Below are 23,125 nucleotides of genomic sequence, written 5' to 3' on the forward strand. Positions count from 1 at the left end.
AAGATAGAGCATGCTGAAATCAAACTGTAGCATCATCCTCATGTTCTAAATGCACGCATACAAGTGTCCTGTTTATTTTACTGTATCGATCATTTGCACGCCATGCTCGACTGAGCCACGAAAGAGCGAAAGTGCTGATGAAGACCAGAGATATGACATCTATATTTAGGCGTTAATGTAAAGAACGCTGCTCTCTAACTGTTCACACACACCACGTATACTGTATACTGCTCTTTCTACATCAGATACGAGTTTAAATAAGCATCCAGTTAAGTGCTTTTCCCCACATATTACCACTCAGTATCATCAGCTCTGCTGTCAAATTATAGAGGAAAAGGAAGAGGGCCTGTCAACAGAGCAGGACATGCTTGAGGTGATTAGCAAAGAGCCAATATCTTGTCAGGGCTCAGTTTCCTCTTTAAGGTCACAGCTGTGCAAAGAACCATTTTTCGAACATCTCAAAAGGCTCGCAGGCTGGCAGCTGGCCACCCGGCAGCCAAACGAAGACGCTGTGGAAAATAGTCAGCAATCCCCAAACGGACAGACTGAAATATCTGTGTATTTATAGAGTTTCTTCTAGGTTTGGAAACCAGAGCGCCACTTCTGTCCAATCATGTGCCTGATAGATTACAACTTCACTGATGTGAACCCTGAAGCAATGGAGGCCACTGAAACTAGTTGAGCGACTTCTATAGGCTGTGTGAATGCTTCTGATAGGGCGCTTGTACCCTAGCATTTAAATACATGCTTAACATTGTAAAAGCCCGTTCTCAGCCATGTCTGTGATACTGCCATCACACCCACCTGCTAGCAGTTCATAATCACAGGGACACGATTGTTCTCGACGTCTGAAACGACTGCTATAAATGCAATATTCTCTTCGAACAATGTGAGGTTATTTTGCCACAATTATCTATAGTTTTAACCAACGTATTCAAAAAGGGCCAAAAACAGCAAAGACGTGCTCCTACAAACACCTGAGTGGGCCACACGCTGTCACTGTTCCAGCTGAGCGCTGGAGGTCATTTTCAAATAGTTCCACACATACAAGCTGAGCATGGTTATGGTGACATTTTCTTTTTTATTATATACAATATGTTGACAGAAATGTAATTGGATAAGCGACACTGGCTCGATGGATGGGTGCATAAAGTGTTGTTAGCAATGACTGTAGAAACTGCTACTACAGAAACTGGAATTAACACAAAAAGCAAGGACGCTCGTTGCAGGCGCGTGCAATAGCAACTTGTAGGCGCGCTCTCAGCTTTATCCCATTTTACTTAGATTACGAATGATTTTCTAAATGAACATTCTGCGGTACTAAACTTGAAACTAACGATTACAATTCAAACTCATCAGGAAAGTGTTTACTCAGCGATATGACCCAAAATTCATATCTCGATATTTTTTAGCTGGATGGCGATATAAGATATATATCTCGATATTTTTTTAAAGCCATAAAGTAAGAACAAAAAGAGAGTTCTTAGTCAAAGCTGTGTCCCAGATGTCACACAGGCACTTTTATTAACATACAGCATAGATGTACATGAAAAAACTACTCAAAAATAAATTATGAGCATTTATTAAATAATGATGCTCTATAAATAAAAGAAAACTATGTTGTTTTGTGCATAACAAAGAGCAAATTGTGCAGTCAAAATGTAAACTAACAGACGCTGAGCATAATAACAAAGACAGATCTCACAGCTGCTCTGTTCCCAACTTCTACTGCGTGACTGACAGCCTGGAGTTTGAAATCCTCTTTGTAACCATGTCTCTGAACAGGAGCCATTTATGGTCCTTATACACACACAATACGGTAATATTACCTTGAAGCACAGTACGTATCACTCCGCGAGGCTCCTCGGTAGCCGTAATGCTCCAACAATCCATCAAGCGGTGCAGCTCCGTAGCTTAGCAAAGTCGTACTAAAACATTTTTGACAGATTGCTGAGCGCTGTGTATCACATAAAATCGGTTCGCCGTCATCAAGCACAACCAGAATTCATACAAAAGGCGCGCAGTCAACTTTTGAGAAAATGAAAGGATTTCAGGCCGTGCATGGCGTTAGCGTGGTTAGCTCGTTAGCGTGGTTAGCTCGTTAACACGCTGACGCCGCCCAGCCCCACACGCGGGCGATCGCGCGGTAACTCATTAACGGAGATTTGCCGTGTCCACCTTGTCGCTGCCTGCAGGTGAAGCGATGGGGGAGGAGGGGGAGTTGTGTTCAGTGAAGGAGAGGCGAGGTCGAGTAACGTTGTGTAAAGACAAAAGTGGACGAAAGAGAGGCAAACTTGCGGCTCCACAACTATAATTATAACGTAACACAGACTATATCGATATAAAGGATATTGTCACATCTTATATCTCGTATAAAAATATATCGATATTTTTTTAAAAACTCGATATATCGCCCAGCTCTAACTCAGATCACAAACTTCAGCATCCAAACCAGAGGAGGCGCCCCCTGCTGGCAATTGGCTTCACCTTTCAGACTGGGAACTACTGCCATCTTTTAGATACAGTCTGTTATTTAACCATCGATCCAACCGTTGGGTTCTAGTGTTCCAGCCACTAATGATCATTAGTTGACATACAGCTGATTATCCGTGACACACACTGCTCTTGGATGTCTCTGAATGCTGTGTAATGACTTGCATGTGCACTTTACCTCTTTATGGTATATTTGAAGGCAGTGGAGGCTACAGCATATGCTCTGCATACTGCCCACACTTTGAAACACAAACGCTACTCTGTGCATCTCCTCTGTAGATCGGACCATGCTGTAGCAGAGCATCCGGGCAATGTGTTAGAGCCTCGTGACTCAATATCATGTTAACATAAGGGCTTGATGATGAGTGACACATGCAGAGGTGGGAGGGAAGAAGCCGAGACAAGTGACAAGCTAGAACAGGATCACAGTCCCTTTGAAAGCAGCTGGGCAGGCACACACAGAGCCACTACAACAGGGAAGTGACTCAACACCCCAAAGACTTCAAATTACTTTTCTACAACTTCTCTCAGCCCACACAACACCAACACTGTTACCGCAGTTTAAGTCTCAACTGGACACTTTTCAGTGATCGAGGCGCGCACTGCAAAGCGCGATGGTGAGTGTGCCGGTAGAGAGGAGGAGGAGCAGGAAACAGCATGTCTCTCACATTTCAAATGGAGGAGAGATTAAGTCAGGCAGCTTTTATGTTGATCTGCAGAACAGGAAGAGAAACAGCCCTGTGTGTGAGAGAGATCCTACCAGAGGAAGCTGTAATTATTATTTGTGGCAGAAACCAGACAGAAGAAAGTGCAGAAACACCTTAAATAAAGACAGAATCACCTTATAATAACAACAACAGGCACCTTCCATCAGTGAAAGTAATCAAACGCTTTATTTCAAACAACTTAAAAGAAGAGAAGAAGTTCAGTGGCATTCATGACAGTTTATCAATCGAACACTTTCGGTTTGCTGCCACCGGCAATTTGACTTCACTCGAAGCATTTCCATCTGGCTGCGAGTCAGAAAACGCATGTCATTCTGGACACTGAGCAATGGTGGCGCAATGACACGTGTTACCAAGTTGTTTAACCTGTAAATGTTGCACAACTATACTCGAGGGAGTGTCGAGTGACACTTTAACACATTCGGGCCTGTTCTGAAGGCTCTGCACTTGCAAAGTAATTGAAAAAACAGAACCCATAAAGAAAGGAAATCGAAAAAAACCCTCACAGAAGGGGCTTTGTTCCAAAACAGGAGGATATGAATGAAATCCAATTATTTAACATGCTCTGAGTAATAATCCTTTCAATTTAAATATCGTTTAATATTTTAAATTCCTAAGAAGAAGATTGATGAATCACGTGAAGTGCCATGAACACTCGTTCATTCATTCGAGTGTCAGTTACTTTAAAATGTAGTTTTTGTTTAAACAAAGACAGTTTAGAGGTAAAATGTGTCGTTTGTGACTCTTCCTAACGATGAGTGCAGTACACGCAGGCAGGACACGATCACTGAGCACCACAAGTTGGAATCGCTCAAACCTTCTTCTGCACCCACACACACAGGAGAGAGACAGACCTGCGACTTCCTCTCTCCTGCTGCATCACAACCAACTACTTCACGATGATGAAAGTGAAAAACTGTCTCATAAATTGAGGTGCTTGTAGCGCTCAACAGTAAATTAGCTGGATGCCTGTAGTGTGCGTCTCTGTGAATGGAGTTGCAAATAACCGGGCTGCTGGTAGACCATAAACGGAAGGTGTGAATAAAAGGCCAGCTGCCTCCTTTCTGCAGCACAGACTGCTATGTAGAAAAGGCTCTCCATATGTGGGAGCTAAGCTAATGTTCCAACAAAGTCTGAGGAGCGGCTGCTCCGATAGAGCTCGTTTAAAGTGCTGATGTAAAGCTGTATTTACGTTTAAGCAACAAGTTACAAAAAAATAGGACATAAATATCAGTAAGATTTGAACTTGTTGCCATCTACACCACAATCAGGGGAAAAATCTCATACTAGGCCGATATTTAACCTCATGGTGGTTTCCCTTTATTTGTGACCTCCAAATTATGCGCAGACATAATAATGCAGGACACAGTCTCGTTTAATTGTGTGCACAGTGGTTAAACAGCAGAGGCAGTGCAAGAGGATAAAGTCTCACCAGGCCCACGACAGTGTCATCTCTGAGTCAAACATATCATGTAATCTTCCTAGCGTGTCGTGCCTCCTTACACAGACAGCTGGAGCGACACTTGGACAGCAGATCGCGTCATTTTCACGTCCTCTCTGCCTCCAAACTGAGGCAAACGCTGAGCTCAGACGCATAGTGGAGGATCTCGCATGTTTGGGGTAATGGTCCCCTGGTAATGAGACCCTGCTAACCAGACAGTGCACACATGTCAGTGGAGGCAAGGTAATCATACCAGGCGCGAGCTGCTTTGAACGAACGTAGCCTGGAACGAAACACCAAGGCTCATATGAGGCCCTTGCTTCATCTACAAAGTCTGTGGTTTGTGAGCAGAGGGGAAGCAACAGTTTAGCAGCCGTACATCAGGCTGCAGGGACATGCACTAAAATAGTAAACAGACCCGTCAACTCTCCTGCTGTCATTTTTTTTAACAGTTTTGACTTGGGAAAAAGCACATGATAACCCTTTTGCAGGTAGCCCCCAAAAACTGGAAAAAAAAAAAGGGGGGTATTCCCTCCCTCCAGTGTTTCTCTGCAGCGCGCTCACACAAGGCAGGAAGTTCACAGCTCAAAGCGAAAGAGATGTTATCTGTAGCAAGACGTTGCTTTTTTCCATGAAGTCATCACAAGCCCCTGGGTAGAGTCGGCTGGCTGCAACAAAAGGGCTACTGTTCGACTGGCACAATGCGCGGCTCTGCTCAACAGCTTGGCAGCACATGCAAATGACAGGCCAGGAGCGATAGGTGCGTTGGTGTCAGGCCCAAACTCCAGACAAAACCACGCAAACACCAGTATGTGTTGGTGCATGTACGCGATGAGGTAGACCTGGACAGGCTTGCCTAATGATCGGCATGACTCAAGCTGAGAGCTTCAATTGAAAGAGGCTTTGACAGGCAGACCTGGCAACCCGGGCCTGGTCCACGTATGTCACTCTGAAATGTTACATGACTTGACCCTGCTACTCCCTCTCTGTTATCATGTAATTTGAACTGCAAAGTAGAGGCCCTGTGTAAGAACAACTGTTGAAAGTGAAAACAGGTTGTTCAAGATTTTCAGTATGATTATTTACAGCACAGACCATGCCCCAAGGCCTGAACTCTGCAGGACAGCCAAGGATGTCCGTCCTCACACAGCTGCACATACCGTCAGTATTTGGTCAGTGGACCTTTTTTGTTTTTGGTGAGATACAAGCGTTCTGTCTGTCTGCTCACTAAGCCACTTGACATGACTTCAAACCAGACCAGACACGAGGCGACCTCGGGGAGGGGGACTAACTCAGACACAGATGTATCTGGATTGGTCAGACTGGCATTACACCTTTCCTTCCCACACGGGGCTTCTATGTGCTCACTGCGAGGTGTTTCAACACGGGCATGTGCATCAATGAATGTGCCACTGACATTTCCACTGACTGTGCGCCTGAGGGAACGGGACTGTTTTTTTACGCGCACGATCTGCCTCAGCTTGAAATATAACGGCTGCTGAGGGATTTCCTGGGAAATGAATCGATACACATCATAACACGCAGCAGCCACGAGCCGCAAATTTAAGAGGGAAACGATTTACAGAGCTACTCACCGTTCGGTCCATATTTCTCCAGGTTGACTTTGACCTGTTCGAGAGTCAGCCCAGTGTTTTCGTTCACACCGAAGTTGTCTAAAACTTCAGTCGCCGATTTAGTGTGCGCATTTTCCATGTTGGTGTGCCGGGCTTAGATGATCAGATCGAAATGTAGTTCAGTAACATCTATTGTGGGAATCGGAGGGTGCGCGTGCCCGGAAGGTGTACCAGCAGTAATTTCCACCGAAGGACGCTGGAGCGGTCGGTCACCTGTCCCCCCCCGAGTGAAGAAAACCTCCGGATCCGCGGTTCAGACGCTGCTCTCTCTGTGTCGCTCGACTACCGCTGCTACTTCATCTCCATCTGAAGGTGTGCTGTGTCTGTGCCGACGCGGACCGCCTCTCGGTTGTTGTGGGCACTCCCTCCTGCCCTCATTGGCTGCGTGTACCTGAGCGCAGACCCCCCCCTCCCCCGCCCGCAGCCACCTCAGACATATCCCTTTGAAATAGGACCCGTGCTCCGTGTGGTGTAATGCGGGTTAATAACTTGTACATACTCTGTCATGGTTGCTGCTCCTTGTAGGGGATTTGTCTTTTTTATTATTTTTTTTGCTTAAACTTCAGCTGCACATCAGATGTGAAGTTGAACTTGAACAAGGCGCTGTTCAAAGCGCAGGTTTGAAAGCACTCAGTACACAAAACTGCTGCTGCTGCGTGTGTGAGAGAGACAAGTGCACATAGGAACCGAAGACTTGAAGTGAAGGGAACTCGGCCCCGGATGCAGCTCTGATGCCCACTGCGCAGTGAGCATGTAGATGCAGTCATTTAGGTTCTCAGAAAGACTCAAATGAGAGCGACTGGTTTTTAGCTTAAAGAATGGCTGCCCTGCACTCCAGGCTCATCCACCGTGAAGCCGAAAGCTGAAATATAGAGTGAAACAATGTGTAGGTTAATCTGCATGTGGTCACTCAAAAGTTTCTGTTTCACACGTTTAAATTATTTTTCTTTCTTTTTCTCCTTTTTTTTGGAATTGACTGATTGACTAATAGCTTTGTCAGCATGTCTCGAGTTTGGAAATAATTAACTGAAATAGAAGCAGGAGTAAAAATTAAAGTGTGTTTATATGGATATTAGTTACTACGAGAATGATGAGACAGGAGATAGTCTGAATGTGCTGTGGTTTCATTTTCAATGAGTTAACTGTGAGAAAAAGTCATGAATGAGCAACATTTTCTACATGCTGCAGGTTTTCGACTACATTAACTCCACAGAAAGCACAGAAAGCACTCTGAAATACAGCTGTGGTTTTATTCAGTTTATTTGCAAGATAAAAATGCAAATGAAACAGTGAAAGAAATCATTTGACCACAATGAAGCACGATGGCTGTGGCGTCCTTTCATTTGAAAAGCGAGGATCACAATAACAGCTCTAAGCAGAACATCTCAAACGGTGACAGCTGGGTTCTTCGTCCTTGCGATGTTGCCAGAGTGTTCTCTGAAGGAGACTTGGCTGGAGTGTCCTTCTGAAGTCCATTCCTGGCTGCACTGGTACTGAGAAACAACCTTGAGTCCTCAGGAACGAGGCTGAATGCTTAAAAGGAAGTTGGCAGATGCAGGTTTGAACTCATACAAGAGGAGAAAGCACATTTAAAGTGAGAACACATACATACATTTTAGTTTATGATGGTTAAATGATGAATGAATAATAAATGTAGCATATTTGTGGCAATTCATTTTTGGTATAAAGCATCTTACTTTGCGGCCGATGCAAAACCATTTAAGGTTAACACACATAAATCTGCAGCAGCAACGCATTAAAATGCAGCTTTTCTTGTGACAAAGCAACCCACATGCTTACAGTCACTTCCTTCAGATAGCAGTGGAGGCGATCCTTAGTGCACACTAAAGCATTATTTTGCAAATCATTTAACAAGGCCCCATTAACACTTGAACTTTCTGGAAAATTGTCTTTTGCCCCAAAACAGCAATGATGGTCTTACATAACATGGCGAGCAGACATCACTAAAACATTCAACTATCCCCGCCTGTTTTGCCTGTTGGCCAATTAAACTCTCTTTCAGCCTCTAACTGATATCTTAATGGTTGAGATGTCATCGTCGGCCTGCCTGAGAAACATTACTGCTTACAGTGCTTTACAGCCGGGTTCGAGTTGATGCTTGTGGGAACAGAAGACGTCTTCCAAGAAATTTAAAAAATGTGCCCGTTCATCGTCATCTGAGGAAGAATCAGCCAAATGAATGCTAGTAAGGAAACGGGCGTTCCAGATTTCACTTCCATCGCTTCATTCCGAGTGTGAGGTTGCAGCACGATCTCCCCGCAGTATGCGGACTGTGAAGTGGGTCTGCTGTTGGAGATCACAGGCACTGGACTGGGACCTCGCTGGGCACAAAATATAAAAGGAACAGGGTGCTCCAATTCTGTCCCTGCTCACAGCTGGCCTCTTCTCTCACAGCAGAAAAAAAAGTGTATTTATATCTGAAACTTACGTAACTTCCAGAACTGCTGTCTGGAGGATGGTAGCCGGCTACATGAAGTTCTTGGATGCTAAGTGCCTGGTAGTGTCCTCGCACTTGATTTGAGGGCCTGTCTTTGCCTTTGTCTCCATATTCACTCCATTTCTATTTTAAAAGCCAGACCTCACTACAGTTATCCACACGTCCCCAGCAGACAATATGACCACAGGTTCCACTTGGGCTGCTCGCTGCCCACTCACATACACAGTCAGTGAGATTATTATTAGTCATCATTGACTTACAGCATGAAAATCTTTTGAAACTTGTGCTCGCGTGTGTGTCCATCCTGCTGTGTGAGCTAAAAGTTTTGCATCAGGCCTCACGGTGACATAAATTTCAAGCGAACCCCTCCAACGCCAAAGCTCTTATGAAAAGGAAATCCCCACCTCCCCCCACCTCCACACACCCCTTTTTTGGCTCGCTCCGTCTTTCCCTTCTGTGGCACACACTGGGGGACTGTACTAGTCTCAGTGCCAGTCACACAACATTTTCCACACACCACTGTCAGCCTTCCAATAGCATTTGCCTTCCCCTTTCGCTTGCAGCGCTCATTTGCATGAGGGAAATGAGCCATGCCCTTCCAAGCATAAAAAAAGACATTCTCCTCCATCTCGCATGTGACAGAACCCACCGAGTGCCCATCGAAGATGACACAGGCCACTCTCTGTGCACCTGTGGTTTAGAAATTGATGTGAACTGGAGACTAATTTAAATTTAACTGTGAAAAACAGCCTCCCTTGATGTTTGCCTTAGAGCTCTGTCCCCAGAGCTGTGGCCCAGGCAGCTGCTGCTGACGCTGACTTTGACTCAAGGAGATGATGACGTGAGGTGACCGCATTTTGGAGCAGGTGTACCTGACAGGCAGCCCAAGTGGGAAGTCGTTCCCGCCCAGCCACTTTGCCATTAACAAACCTCTCTATCCCCTTTCCCGTTCACTTCTTCCCCATTCAGAGCTCTGCACATCTGCGAGAAATCCATCATTTCTGCAGGATGCTGCGCCGCCTGTCAGCCCGAGAAAATAAGAGAAATGGTTTAATGTCAGGGGAGAACTGGCTGCTTTCATGCTGCTTTAAAATCAGCTCAACACTTTACATTCACTTCTTGATTGACATTTTAAGAAGCAGCGCTCTATTAGGGAGGTGTTCACTTTTCAGATCATCAGAACCAATTAGCAATGTGCTCCAAATCCTGGTGATCATCCTATTCAAAGTGGACGGTTCCTGCACCGTCTACTGTTGCGGGGACCTGCAGGAGTTGCACACATTTCTTATATTACTCCAAGTTCTCAAACCTTTCCCACAGCACCATTTCCACATTTTAAAAGCTTTATTTAGACATAATTTCACAAGTCTGCTCAGTATTTGCTCTAAAATCTTTCATGAAAAGCAGAAATAGAGTTCAATCTTTTCTATAAAAAATACAGAGCTACTTTTCCATTTTCTCCTACTGCTGTTATTTTTCCACATCTATGAGAGCTAGTCAATAAGAGTCAAGTTGCACTTTGAGGTTACTTTCCCATCAGGGCAGATGCTGCCTGCTTGCACAAAGCTCCATGGATGGAGCAGAGTGATTACACCACGCTGGTCCATACTCTGTCTTGGCTTTGTGACAAACAAGCACTTGACTGGTAGGATTGCAGTGATTGTGGTGTTCAGCCTGGAGCAAAAATGAGGAGGTAATGTCTTTTTAACTCCCTCATTTAACTTGCAGTCTTCAGCCCTGACCACCGATGATTCAAGTGACGTCGTGTGTGGCAATACTTTTTTGAGACATACCACACCTTTTCACATATGCAATAGTACTTTCCAGGCCCTGTAAACCAAATTTGATTAGTTTAATGAGCAGTAGGCAAAAATGTGCAAAAGAAAATGTAAAATAGCCAGAATTGTAAAATAGAAAATAGCCACAGCTCTTCCCTCGGCGGTCCATGTCTCATAAGCTAAAAAAAAAGATTTCTGAGCTTCATTTTGGCATAAATTGACTCTCACCTTTCAAGGTGAATCGTTCTGCTGAAAATCAGATAAAAGACTGGATCCTAAATACTGTCTGTCACTCACCTGAGCTGTGATTGGCCAAAGTCTCCAGTCAGAGCTTCAGGAGACCGGTTCCCTCCCACAATGTTTGTCTATGTTTATTCAGATGACACTAAAACCTCGTTACCCACTCCAGGTTTAATCCCCCCCCCCCATCCAACTAGTGTTCCAGGGATACTTGACCCCATCCCAGTCCAGCATAGGTGTAACACATAAAGACAGAACCCTTCACGATCACACTGAAAGACAATGTTGAATCACCAGCTAACATCGGATGCACATCTTTGTATCGGGGAGAAAATCTCTGCAGGCACAGGAAGACCACGCAAAAGGAGGATTTGAATCCATTCTCTAAAAAGGAAGACGTCCCATTTCCAAAAACCTGAGTTAGTGTTTGAAAAACAAACCTTACAGCACCGCGAGAATACAGAGAACAGACACAACAGCTGCTCACGTTACCCACTCAAGTGTCCACTGTTTGTGTAAAAATCAGTGATTTCACCTCCCATGTCACTCAAAGTAGAATTTAACAGGAGTGATTTCAACACAACTGGTGTTTTAAGGCTGTCATTAGTCCGTCTGTCACTGTTGCTCGCTGCCCAAAGAAAACCTTTAATCGGACCTCTTATTCTGGCATTTGTGTTTGATGTCATTAAACTGCACAACTCTGACAGCCCACTCGCTACACTTGTCACTATTCATTTTCCCTTCTCCCCAAAGTCAACATTTTAATTGGCAGCTGGCACATACACATCGTCGTCGTCATCATCATCACCAGCAGCACATCCAGGCTGTTTGTGGGCTCGATCGTTTTTGGACCGGATGAGTCACTGTGTGACGACGGGGCTCATCCTGTCACTCAGCCCCTCTGTAATGGAATCAAATGCAGCATATGAAGCAATTACCCGACTCGCTGACGATGTGCGTTTAAAAGGCACCCCAGTGCTGTTCTGTGCTTTTTGCCACACAAACACAGAGCTGGGCTGGCAGGATGAGATGCTCCTGACTATCAGCAGTAACAGCATCATTTGTGTCTCCCATCTGTTGCTAGAAGATACTGTTGATCATTCACCAGCCAAAAATTCAACTTGTGACAGGATTCATATTTGCTCTAACGAAGTCATTTATCACAGGATGAAGACTGAGTTTATTCCACAATCGATATTATTGCTCAAAACAAATTTGTCCTTTAAGTAAGTGTTGGTGCTGCAATCCTTAAAATGTTTTACTGCAGTGCTTTGGCATCATCAGAGCAAAAGGGTCGTCATCAAAATTACATATATGTGCCTTGGAGCTCCCGCAATCCACAATCAGTGGTGGCTCTCTGAAGCAACACACACCCGTTAATGGAAACAGCTCTTAGACATGCTGCACGTGTTGTCTCCAGCAAGACTCAGCCATGTAGATGCTCATCTTTCTGAACATGTTCATGGAAAACTTTCATGTTTTTGTCCCCCGAAAAACAGAAAAGAGAAAAGTGCTCATCTCACCTTTGTCCAAGCTCCCCTGAGCACTTACACAAGTGATTAACGGGGACCGAGCAGTTCACTCGGTGCAGCTTTACAGTCTTTAATCTAATTTCCTTATGTCTCAAAGACATACAGCTTTGGAGTGATCCCAGAATGGGAGAACGACTTTGTCTGTGCGAGGTGCGTTAACATTGAAATGCACTTGATTTTTATAGTGAGAACAATTCATGTGACACCACTGTACCAACGGTGTCTAAACTACAGAGCTGTAACTCATCAGCAGGGCCGATTGATTCAGACAAAAATGGACGACAAGAGACAACACGCCGTCTCGGGCCGCAGGAAGGACGTGGCTTAACAATAAATGGTGCTATTCTTCTGTAAAGAGGATGGATTGAATTTTGCTTTCTGGATCTGTTCCTCTTGTTGTCCCAGAAGTGATAACGCTATTAATAGCAGTGATGACGAACCTCCTGCTTGAGCTCCTCAGCATTAGCCAGAGGCTGCTGGTTTGACAGGTCATCTACACAAATGAACTAGAGCACGAGACGCTGTCAACAAGTGCAGCGGTTTGAAAACTGTGTGGGGGGGGGAGGAGGGGGCTGGCTTGACAGTACGCTCTGGTATAAATATCCCAGCAGAGCAGCAGCACACACTGCTTTAGAGGGTGTCGCCAGAGTTGTCGTGAAGAGGATTCTTGCCTCGGTTTTTGGTTGTGAAAAGATAAAGAACTCCCCAAAATTCCCACTTACCCCCCACCCCCCACCCCCAACCCCACCCACTGCCAGTATACAGTTAAGCCCATAATTATTCATACCCCTGACAAATTTTGACTTAAAGTTACTTTTGTTCAACAAGCAAGTTCTTTTTTGAGCAGAAATGACACAGGTGTCTCCCCAAAGATAATAAGACGATGTACAAGAGGCATCATTGTGGAAAAAAAAATTTCTCAGGTTTTATTTATATTTTAGCAAAAAGTATCATGTCCAGAATTATTCATACCCTTCTCAATAATCAATAGAAAAGCCTTTATTGGCTATTACAGCAATCAAACGCTTCCTATAATTGCAGACCAGCTTTCTGCATGTCTCCACAGGCATTTTTGCCCATTCATCTTTAGCAATGAGCTCCAAATCTTTCAGGTTGAGGGTCTTCTTGCCATCACCCTGATCTTTAGCTCCCTCCACAGATTCTCAATTGATTCAAGTCAGGACTCTGGCTAGGCCACTGCAAAACGTTAATGTTGTTGTCTGCTAACCATTTCTTCACCACGTTTGCTGTATGTTTTGGGTCATTGTCGTGCTAAAATGTCCACTGGTTCCCAAGGCCAAGTTTTTCTGCAGACTGCCTGATGTTGAGAATCTTCATGTATTGCTCTTTTTTCATGGTGCTGTTTACTGTGATTAGGTTCCCTGGTCCATTGGCTGAAAAACACCCCCAAAGCATTAGGTTCCCACCACCATGTTTGACAGTGGGGATGGTGTTCTTTGGGTTGAAGGCTTCTCCATTTTTATGCCAAATGAAGGCAACATCATTGTGACCAAATAATTCAATTTTTGTTTCATCTGACCATAACACTGAAGACCAGAAACCTTCTTCTTTGTCCAGATGAGCATTTGCAAAGGCCAAACGAGCTTTTGCGTGCCTTATCTGGAGAAGTGGCGTTTTCCTTGGTCTGCATCCGTGGAACCCAACAGTGTCCGTTGGACTGTCTGCCTTGAGACATTGCCACCAGCAGAGCCCAGATTCACCAGAATGGCCTTGGTGGTGATCCTTGGATTCTTTTTCACCTCTCTCACTATCCTCCTGACCAACACAGGTTTCACTTTTGGCCTCCGACAACGTCCTCTGAGATTTTCCACAGTGCGGAACATCTTGTATTTTTTAATTATACTTTGCACTGTAGCCACTGGAACTTGAAAACATTTGGATATGGCCTTGTAGCCCTTTCCTCACTTGTGAGCAGCCACAATGCACAGCTGCAGGTCCTCACTGAGTTCCTTTGTCTTAGCCATGACTGTCCACAGACCACCTGCAGAGAGCTGCTGTTTTTCACCTGTTGAGTTGATTAAAACAGCTATTCCCAATTAATCAGGGTAATTAGGATGCTTTAGAACAGCTTTGACTATTTGGAATGGTATGGAACTTTGGATTTTCCCACAGACTGTGACAGTTTGTGAAGGGTATGAATAATTCTGGACATGATACTTTTTGCTCAAATGTAAATAAAAGCTGTGAAATATTTTTTTTCCACAATGATGCGTCTTGTACATCATCTTATTATCTTTTGTGAGACGCCTGTGTCATTTCCAGTCACAAAATAACTTGCTAGTTGAATAAAAGTAACTTTAAGTCAAAATTTGGCAGGGGTATGAATAATTATGGGCTTAACTGTATGTGCTTCTTGAAGATCAGCTGCACTCTGACACTGCCCACCAGCAGCAGCAGCATCAGGCGCCAGGTTCCTCTAAGGGCTTTAATGCAAATTATAAACGAACATGCTTCTTCACAACATGACAGAGCGAAGAAACAACACAGAGTGTCACTTCCTGTCAGAAAGCTCCAATTACCCATCAGTGACCTGGGAAATAGATGGTGGGCTGGATGGTGGGAGGGACGGAGCAGGTGATAAAGAAAGCAGTAATGTAAGATCTCAGCCAAGGAGCGCGCTGATGGCCGCTGACAACATTTTCACAAGGTGGTTAAACAGAATTTAGGCTGGTTTGTTTTCTCGCTGGATGTGCCACTCTCTATAAATGTGTGTCCTCTGAGTTTTATTGAAAAAGAATGGTTCTGAGAACAGAAACTGTCATTCACAGTTTGGCTTTCAGACAGGGAAACAATTGCAGTTAATGCTTGTGTGGGGTGGACAGAAGAACCAAATGTAGGATGTAGAGGCAGGCAGGCAGGAAAAAATAGCTTAAAAAGAAGGAAGTAAAGCAGGAGGTGCTGCCAAAACAAGACAGAAGGGAAAACCAGCTTCAACGTAAAAGAGGACACGAGGCTGATGCAGAGTGATGCTTCTTCGCTGTCAGTCACTATGTTACCATCAGGAGACGGCACCACGCACTCGGTCTCTGTCGTGGTGCACGGACAGAGAACGTGTCCCACACACACCTCTCACTGCTGCACTGATTAAAAAATAAAAGAAAATAAAAACAAATCCTACCGATAATCTAGCTACAGGAAACTCTCTCACACACGCTCAATTCAGTTTTATTTATAGAGCACCAAACACAGCAACAGTGATAGCCTGACGATTATACGAGCTTGGATGGACAACAGTGTTTGTCCATTTAACGAGGCCCAACCCTGCTTAGCATCCGAGATCAGACTAGATCGAGCATGCTCAGGATGGTGTGGCTGTAAGTGGCATAGTTCTTAAATCTGCCAGCTGTAACTGCATCATAGTCCACAGCTATGCTGAGGATCGGGATCACAAACTGAAGCGTATTCACCCAAGCTTCCCAAAACCTTTAAAGCAAGCCAGTCATTCTGTTTCTGTAATGTAAAGAGCCCGTGGTGGCAGTCACATCTCCACTACTTATTACAGTAAAACAGGGAATAACAGAAATAATGTTGTGCAGCTTTGCAGTTGCACGGTGGGTATAGCGAGCTGAACTACATTTAAAAAAGTCTGATTTTACTGGTGTGTGTAGATTTTATGTGTGTTTGACCATTGGAGGAACGTGTGGGGAGCACCTATCGCAATAAGGGGCTTTTCGAGCCCCTTATTGCGATAGGTGCATCAAAAATAACTGCTAAACAAATGCACAGAGGTGTTACCAAGATGTGCCTCTAGACTGATTTGGGCAGATGTCTCATCCTTTTAATCTTAAAGGGGAAAAGTTTTTGTACACTGCTCAGAACACTTACTTACAAAACACAAGAAAAATCATGTTTGATGTCTGATAGACAGATATAGACATATGTAGACATATATACTGGCTAATGTGTGTGTAGGAATGAAAGGACGCCGTATTGTTCGATGGAAATGATCAACTTACAGAGGGCTGAACTCAAAGACAGCCCAGAAATCAAAGTGAAAAAATGATGCGAGAGGCTGGTCCATTTTGCTGAAATTTAATTGCAGCAACTCAAAATGGTCCTCTTATGTTTGTATACATACCTGAGAATGTCGGGGCTCCTAATGAGATGACAGATGGTGTCCTGTGGGATCTGGAGCAGGGCATCAGGGTTTCTGGACGGCCCAAGGTGCAACCGGGAGGCTTCATAATGGCCCAGAGCTGTTCTGTTGTTGTTCAGTTGTATCAATTCATTCATCCTCCAGGACCTGCCTGCATACTCACCACATGAGGCATCGGAGGAGTTGGACTACCTGTGCAGCCTTCAGCTCATGCTAGCAGCAGTGACACCGACTCCAGCCAAAAGATGAGGAGAGAGAAACATGTCGGCAGCCTCCACCTGTAACATCATTCCTGTTTACAGGTTGTTTCATTGTTGCCCCTCTGCTGAAACTGTTGTTAATTTTATCAAACTGATCAACAATGCCCTCTGCTACTTAACTGATCAGATCAATAACCCAGAAGTTTAATGTGAATAAAAAGTGTTCCTCTGATCTGAGCAGTGCACACAGGGTAAGGTTTGCATGAATGCTGCAAAATTACAATTATAGGTGCTTTCTTAAAGGTGCAGATAAACTCTGTGAACTCTACAAGATGCACTTGGTCCCGTAAGGCCCGCGGTCTCCAGACACACGTCTTCATATGCACAGTTTAAGCTTCCTAACAAGGATGCAACTCTGATTAGTCTCTGATCTCATGGCAGATCCAGTATCCCAAAGGAGATTTTTCTTTCACAATGTGTGTGTGTGTGTGTGTGTGTGTGTGTGTGTGTGTGTGTGTGTGTGTGTGTGTGTGTGTGTGTGTGTGCTGTATAATGTCTGAATGCTGTGTCCAGTGGTGACCTGTCTCTCCCCTCCTTCTGCAGGTTTTTAATGAGCGACAGATGGCTACTCTCTGCCAGCTAGCCTTGTGTTCATCATCTGGAGTGTAAGAAAGCAAATCAGAGCAATGGCAGCTTAATAACAGACGCTCTGCCAGCAGAGTGCACAGCCCTTCATGAAGTAACTTCCCTCCCTGGTTAAAGTACAGAGGTGTTGTTTAGTTTATACTCAAAGATGACTCAGGCTTTTGGGACTAACATGACAAACACTGTCAGATGGAACAGATGGGTGAGGATAGTAACTCTTCAGTTTGAATATCAACACTTCCTCTTTTAGAATAAATGTGTGACCTTATTCAAACGAACTGAGAGAGCTACACACTTCCTCTCTTTGAGTCCTGACTGCCTGTCAGAGCAGGGCAGAAAGCGCAGCGCCATTGTGGGAAAGGTTTCTTACCAAAAACATTTCATGACTGAGTTCCCCCGGGTCTGATTACATTCTGTGCAGTGTTGTAAGAAGAGTTTCTCCTGTCAGTTTGACCCACTGATCATCTGAAAATATAACGTACTGTGCACCTTTAGAGGATGGAACATTTAATTATATCCTGGAAACTTCAGAATTGCAGCAGCTCATTTGTTTAAGTTGACCGAAAGAAGTGAAGAAGTGTAAAAAAAGTTGTATAATAATGATTTTTTTTATTATTTAAAACAGCGTAACTGTATTTATAACATTGTTCACACTTTAAGATAAAAAGTTCAATGCTCACTCATATTCCTTCACATTAGCTTCTGTCCATTGACCTTTTGTAACTTTCAAAGCATTCAAAGCCCTAAATGATCCAGTCATAACGTAAAGATTTGGTGTTCAATGGAGAGTCCTCTTCACACATAAAGGTTATTAATGGAGTTCCACAGGGTTCAGTGCTAGGACCAATTCTGTTTACATTACAAATGCTTCCCTTAGGCAGCATCATTCAAATGAATAGCTTAAACTTCCATTGCTATGCAGATGATACCCAGCGTTATCTACGCATGAAGCCAGATGAAACACCAGTTAGTTAAACTTCAAGAATGACATAAAGACCTTAATGATCTCTAAATGTTTGCCTATAAATTCAGATCAAACTGAGGTTACTGTACTCAGCCCTGAAGTCTTAGAAATATGGTGTCTAACCAGATACTGGCATTACCTTGGCTTCTGATAACACTGTTGGAGGTGTTTTTGACTTCTGTGTTCTTTCAATTCAATTCAATTCAATTTTATTTATATAGCGCCAAATCACAACAAAAGTCGCCTCAAGGCGCTTTATATTGTACAGTAGATCGCACAATAATAAATACAGAGAAAACCCAACAATCATATGACCCCTATGAGCAAGCACTTTGGCAACAGTGGGAAGGAAAAACTCCCTTTTAACAGGAAGAAACCTCCGGCAGAACCAGGCTCAGGGAGGGGCGGGGCCATCTGCTGCGACCGGTTGGGGTGAAAGAAGGAAAACACAGTCTCTTCAGTCTGCATATTAAACAAATATGTAGGATGGCTTTCTTTAATTTGTGCAACATCTCTAGAAACATCCTGTCTCAGAGTGACACTGAGAAACTGGTTCATGCAGTTATGTAATTTAGTATTATCAGATTTTTCTACAAACTGCCTGCAGTGAAAGCATCAACAGGGACGAGAGAGCAGGTTTGTCTGATATTAGCTTCTCTTTATCAAATCCAGAATCACATACAAGGTCTTAAATAATCAGGCCCCATCTTATCTTAATGACCTTGTAGTACCATATCACCCTATTAGAGCACTTCGCTCTCACACTGCAGGCCTACTTGTTGTTCCTAGAGTATTTAAAAGTAGAATGGGAGGCAGAGCCTTCAGTTTTCAGGCCCCTCTTCTGTGGAACCAGCTTCCAGTTTGGATTCTGGAGACAGACACTATCTCTACTTTCAAGATTAGGCTTCAAACTTTCCTTTTTGCTAAAGCATATAGTTAGGGCTGGACCAGGTGACCCTGAATCCTCCCTTAGTTATGCTGCAATAGACGTAGGCTGCCGGGGATTCCCATGATGCACTGGGTGTTTCTTCTTCATTGTTTATACACCACTTTGCATTTAATCATTAGTGATTGTTAAACTCTTCTGTCCAGTCTCCCTCCCATCACACCCATCAGTCGTGGCCGACCCTCCCTGAGCCTGGTTCTGCCGGAGCTTTCTTCCTGTGAAAATGGACTTTTTCCTTCCCACTGTTGCCAAATGCTTGCTCATAGGGGGCCACTATATAAATTAAACTGAGTTGAATAGAATAGCACTTTATTGTTATTGTATATGTACAAAGAAATTGTGAGTGCTCCACATCGGCTGTGCAGGAAATAAAAATAATAAGACAAGAGAAATAAATACCAAACAAGAGGAAGGCACATCATTAAAAAGGCACACAAGTAGACAGTAAACCATTTAGACCTTCAGCTATCATGCCGCTCTCCAGTGGAACCAGTTTCTAATCTGAGTTATGGCTGTGGAGTTATTGTCCGTTTTAAACGAGAAATACACCGACTGTCTGTTGTCCTTTTATGCTTTCATTGTAATGTCGCAAAATCCTTTCACATTTCTTTTTTCCAAGTGTACTACATGCATGTAGTTATGACGCAGGAGCCAGTATTTTCAAATTTACCCTGAATTTTGTCTTTTAATGTATTTCTTTGTTATTGTTCTGGGCAGTGAGACACAAGTTATGTGCCATGTAGCAAAAACAGACAAATTCCCACTTTTGGGGCAACCCAGAAATTTAGATATTATACCATTACAAAAAAATAATCCTTAACTACAGGTCATCTGGTATACTGGTAAGATGGTCTTAGAAGATATAAATAAGTTCAATGTTTGCTTCAACAATGTGTTTCTGACCATCTTGTGAATTTAAATCCATTATTTACTTTAAGCTCTACCAAGTCCTGGGAGTAATAACTGGACCTTCTCTATCAGCTAAAGTGTTGCACATCTTCATTTGCTGGTCACATCTTCATCTTCCTGAAGTGTGCTGACAGAGAGTAAGAGGTACAGACGCAGTAAAAAGAGAACAAACTGGGGCTCAGACAGTTGAATTGAGACTGGAGGAAGTTTGGAAAAGAAACAAAAGACATTTTCTGTGGATTTACCAACACCAGTGACACCGTTTGCTCAATTTTTATTTAACAAAAACAGACAGGTATATATTCATTTTTAAGCTTCAGCCTCAAAATGCTCCACTACAAAAAGAGCAACAAAAGAAAAATACAAAACTGCTGGTTTACACAAAAAAGTGCCCACACCATGCAGCAGATGTCTTTTCATCATCCCTCAGCAGTGACTTTTCCCCACAGTGTCACTTGTACCTACAGAGCTGTACAGCACAGGAAAGAATAACAGGAAGGGTAGGAGCGAGACTTCAGGTGCGTCCAAGCTGCTGTCAGAAAGCTGCTGCTGGGGTTCAGCTCTCACAGATGAAAATAGCTTCACTGTGGAAAGCACCGACCAGTCTAACGCACTCAGGGAAAAAACTGCCGTGGACCGAGCAGTTCTTCATAAAAAGAGACGTCAGGGGGAAAGAAAGAAACGGCGTTACCGGACATTATAAATCTGGGAGAAATGTGCAGCTCGGTGTGAATGTTCATAATGAAGTGCAAGCTAGAAGGTAAAGAAGACTAAAAAGGCCAAACTGATGATTATTAAAGATTATACTCCCTCTGCTTTTGTGCACAGAAATAAACGGTTGACTCTCGCAGATGTATTTCTTTCATATTGAGCGTCTCCTCGCATCACTTTTCTTAGCTTGTAATTCTGTGGAAAGACACTTTTCATCACTTTGTGCTCTCTGGCGCACATCTCTCTGGAGTCACTCCATTCAAAATGACAAGGACATTAACTTTACGCACACTTTGCCAGAATATTTTAGATCGAAATCAAGGAGTCGTTATTTTATGGCACCACTATCCGCTCCAAAAGGAGAAAACAGCGCCGTTTCAGGTGCTTTTACTGTCATTTTTTCACCTTGTTTTGTGCTGACGGGCCTTCAGGAAAAACCTTTCTCCCTCGCCACGCTGGTGCATGCTCAGTCATGAATGCGAGTTTGCACCAGCTTCGCTTCTTGACCTTGCCTGTCTGCTCACGCTCAGCTCGTCATCTCAAGGATGCCCCCCCCATCAGAGACGTCACAACGCCAGCTGAAAGAAAAAAAAGAAGATAGGGGCCTTGTAGCGCCTTAATGAGCTGTCACGCTGTCAGACTCAGAGAGATAATTAACCTTGATAATTTGTCACGTCACAATATCGTTGGAAGGTTTGTCTACGCTGAGGACTCGAGCTGACATCACGTCCCTGCTGCCGCAGGTACGGGCAGACGAAGGAGAGGGAAAGACCGGGGAGTGATAGTGATGGAGGTCAGAGATTAGGCCGGCGGATGTTGATACCTCAGGGAGAGCTGGTCCTCTGGCAAATTTCATTCTTTTTATAGCCTCCGTGGTCGGGCGATCCCATGCAATCTGCCTGACACCTCACTTCATTTCTCTCTCTATCCATCACTCTCCCCCTGTTGGAAAGCCAGCATAATGCTAATGTTTGTATTTAAAGTGCTGAGCTCTTCCCATGACTTTTCCTTCTACAGGAAGACTGTTTAAATAAACAGCACACATGCACTGAGCACTCTCTCACTCACCGTTGCACTCCCTGGAGGAGGCAGTCTGGGAGAGTTGCTGTTTATTTATTTTACTGTTATCAGACATAAATAGCATTCATGACACAACGCTGAGATGTAAGAATACTTCACAGAAAATCTGGAAGAGGAGGAATTTGCAGTTGCTGGTTATGTAAAGAAACTCACAAATGCAATGTGAGAAAAGGAACAAGGCATGCCCAGAAGCACCCAGGCGAGCGGCGTGAGGATACTCACACTGCACGCATTCACACACAAACACACAAACTACCAGAACAGAGAGAGGCTACATCTTGTCTGTGGGTGGGAAAAGATGAGCCGACAGTCCAGCTTAACAAGCTGTGAGCTGAGTTGGAGCTGCCCAAGCTCCGGACTCAGAGGAGGAGGAGGGGGGGCGTCAGTTTTACAGCTCCTCTCCCGTTTCACCATCTCTCTCGTTCTGTCACACACACCGACACATATGTAAACTCAGTAGGTTTCCATCGAATCTGAAGACACTCTCAAGTTATTAGTCCCGACATTTTAGTGACTTCGTTCTCCAGATGATGAGTTCTTCTTAAGCTACTTTTGCATCTTGCTTCATAAGCTCCCCTATCTCATATTTACCGACTCAACTCTGATTAAAGGCATCTCCTCTAAAAGCTCACAGTTACCCCACAACATTTGTACTTTTATCTCTTCTGTATTTCTATAGCAGCCATAGTTTTGAGACAATTTAAGGCAGGGGTCTCGAACTCCAGGCCTCGAGGGCCGGTGTCCTGCAGGTTTTAGATCTCACCCTGGTTCAACACACCTGAATCACATGATTAGTTCATTACCAGGCCTCTGGAGAACTTCAGGACATGTTGAGGAGGTCATTTAGCCATTTGAATCAGCTGTGTTGGACCAAGGACACATCTAAAACCTGCAGGGACACCGGCCCTCGAGCCTGGAGTTGGACACCTGTGATTTAAGGTTTTATACACAAAATATAAGGTAGTCAATACAAAAAACCTTCACTGGTACAAGTCAAAGTAAGCTGCTCCCTGAGGTCTCATCAGAAATATACACTTGGCATAAGAATAAGCAGCAAAGTAAAGTAAAAGAAACATTTTTTTCCTTTACATTTAAGTGCTTCCTGTCTAACATTCACACTCTGATGAACTTCAGCATCTTCCCCAAGGATACTCCGGCGTGCAGATTAGCACAGCCAGGGATCAAACCACCCAACAGTAGACGTCCTGCTCCACCGCCTCCCCTGTGAACATGCTGTCAATGAGATACTGAA

General features: G+C 44.0%; 1 protein-coding gene across 2 annotated transcripts in view; it reads right to left on the minus strand.

Annotated features, from left to right (window-relative positions):
• Positions 1-6,631, minus strand: part of atp2a3 (ATPase sarcoplasmic/endoplasmic reticulum Ca2+ transporting 3) — a 43,196-nt gene extending 36,565 nt beyond the window's left edge. The window contains exon 1 of one of the 2 annotated variants that reach the window (XM_031748093.2): positions 6,255-6,631. In XM_031748093.2, the coding sequence (XP_031603953.1) occupies positions 6,255-6,372 (118 nt within the window). In that variant the 5' untranslated portion in view covers positions 6,373-6,631. The remainder of the gene's footprint in view (positions 1-6,254) is intronic. The other variant, XM_031748092.2, reaches the window with a different exon arrangement.
• Positions 6,632-23,125: the final 16,494 nt, after the last annotated feature.

This window comes from Oreochromis aureus, linkage group 10 (assembly GCF_013358895.1).
Source record: "Oreochromis aureus strain Israel breed Guangdong linkage group 10, ZZ_aureus, whole genome shotgun sequence".
Taxonomy (NCBI): Eukaryota; Metazoa; Chordata; class Actinopteri; order Cichliformes; family Cichlidae; genus Oreochromis; species Oreochromis aureus.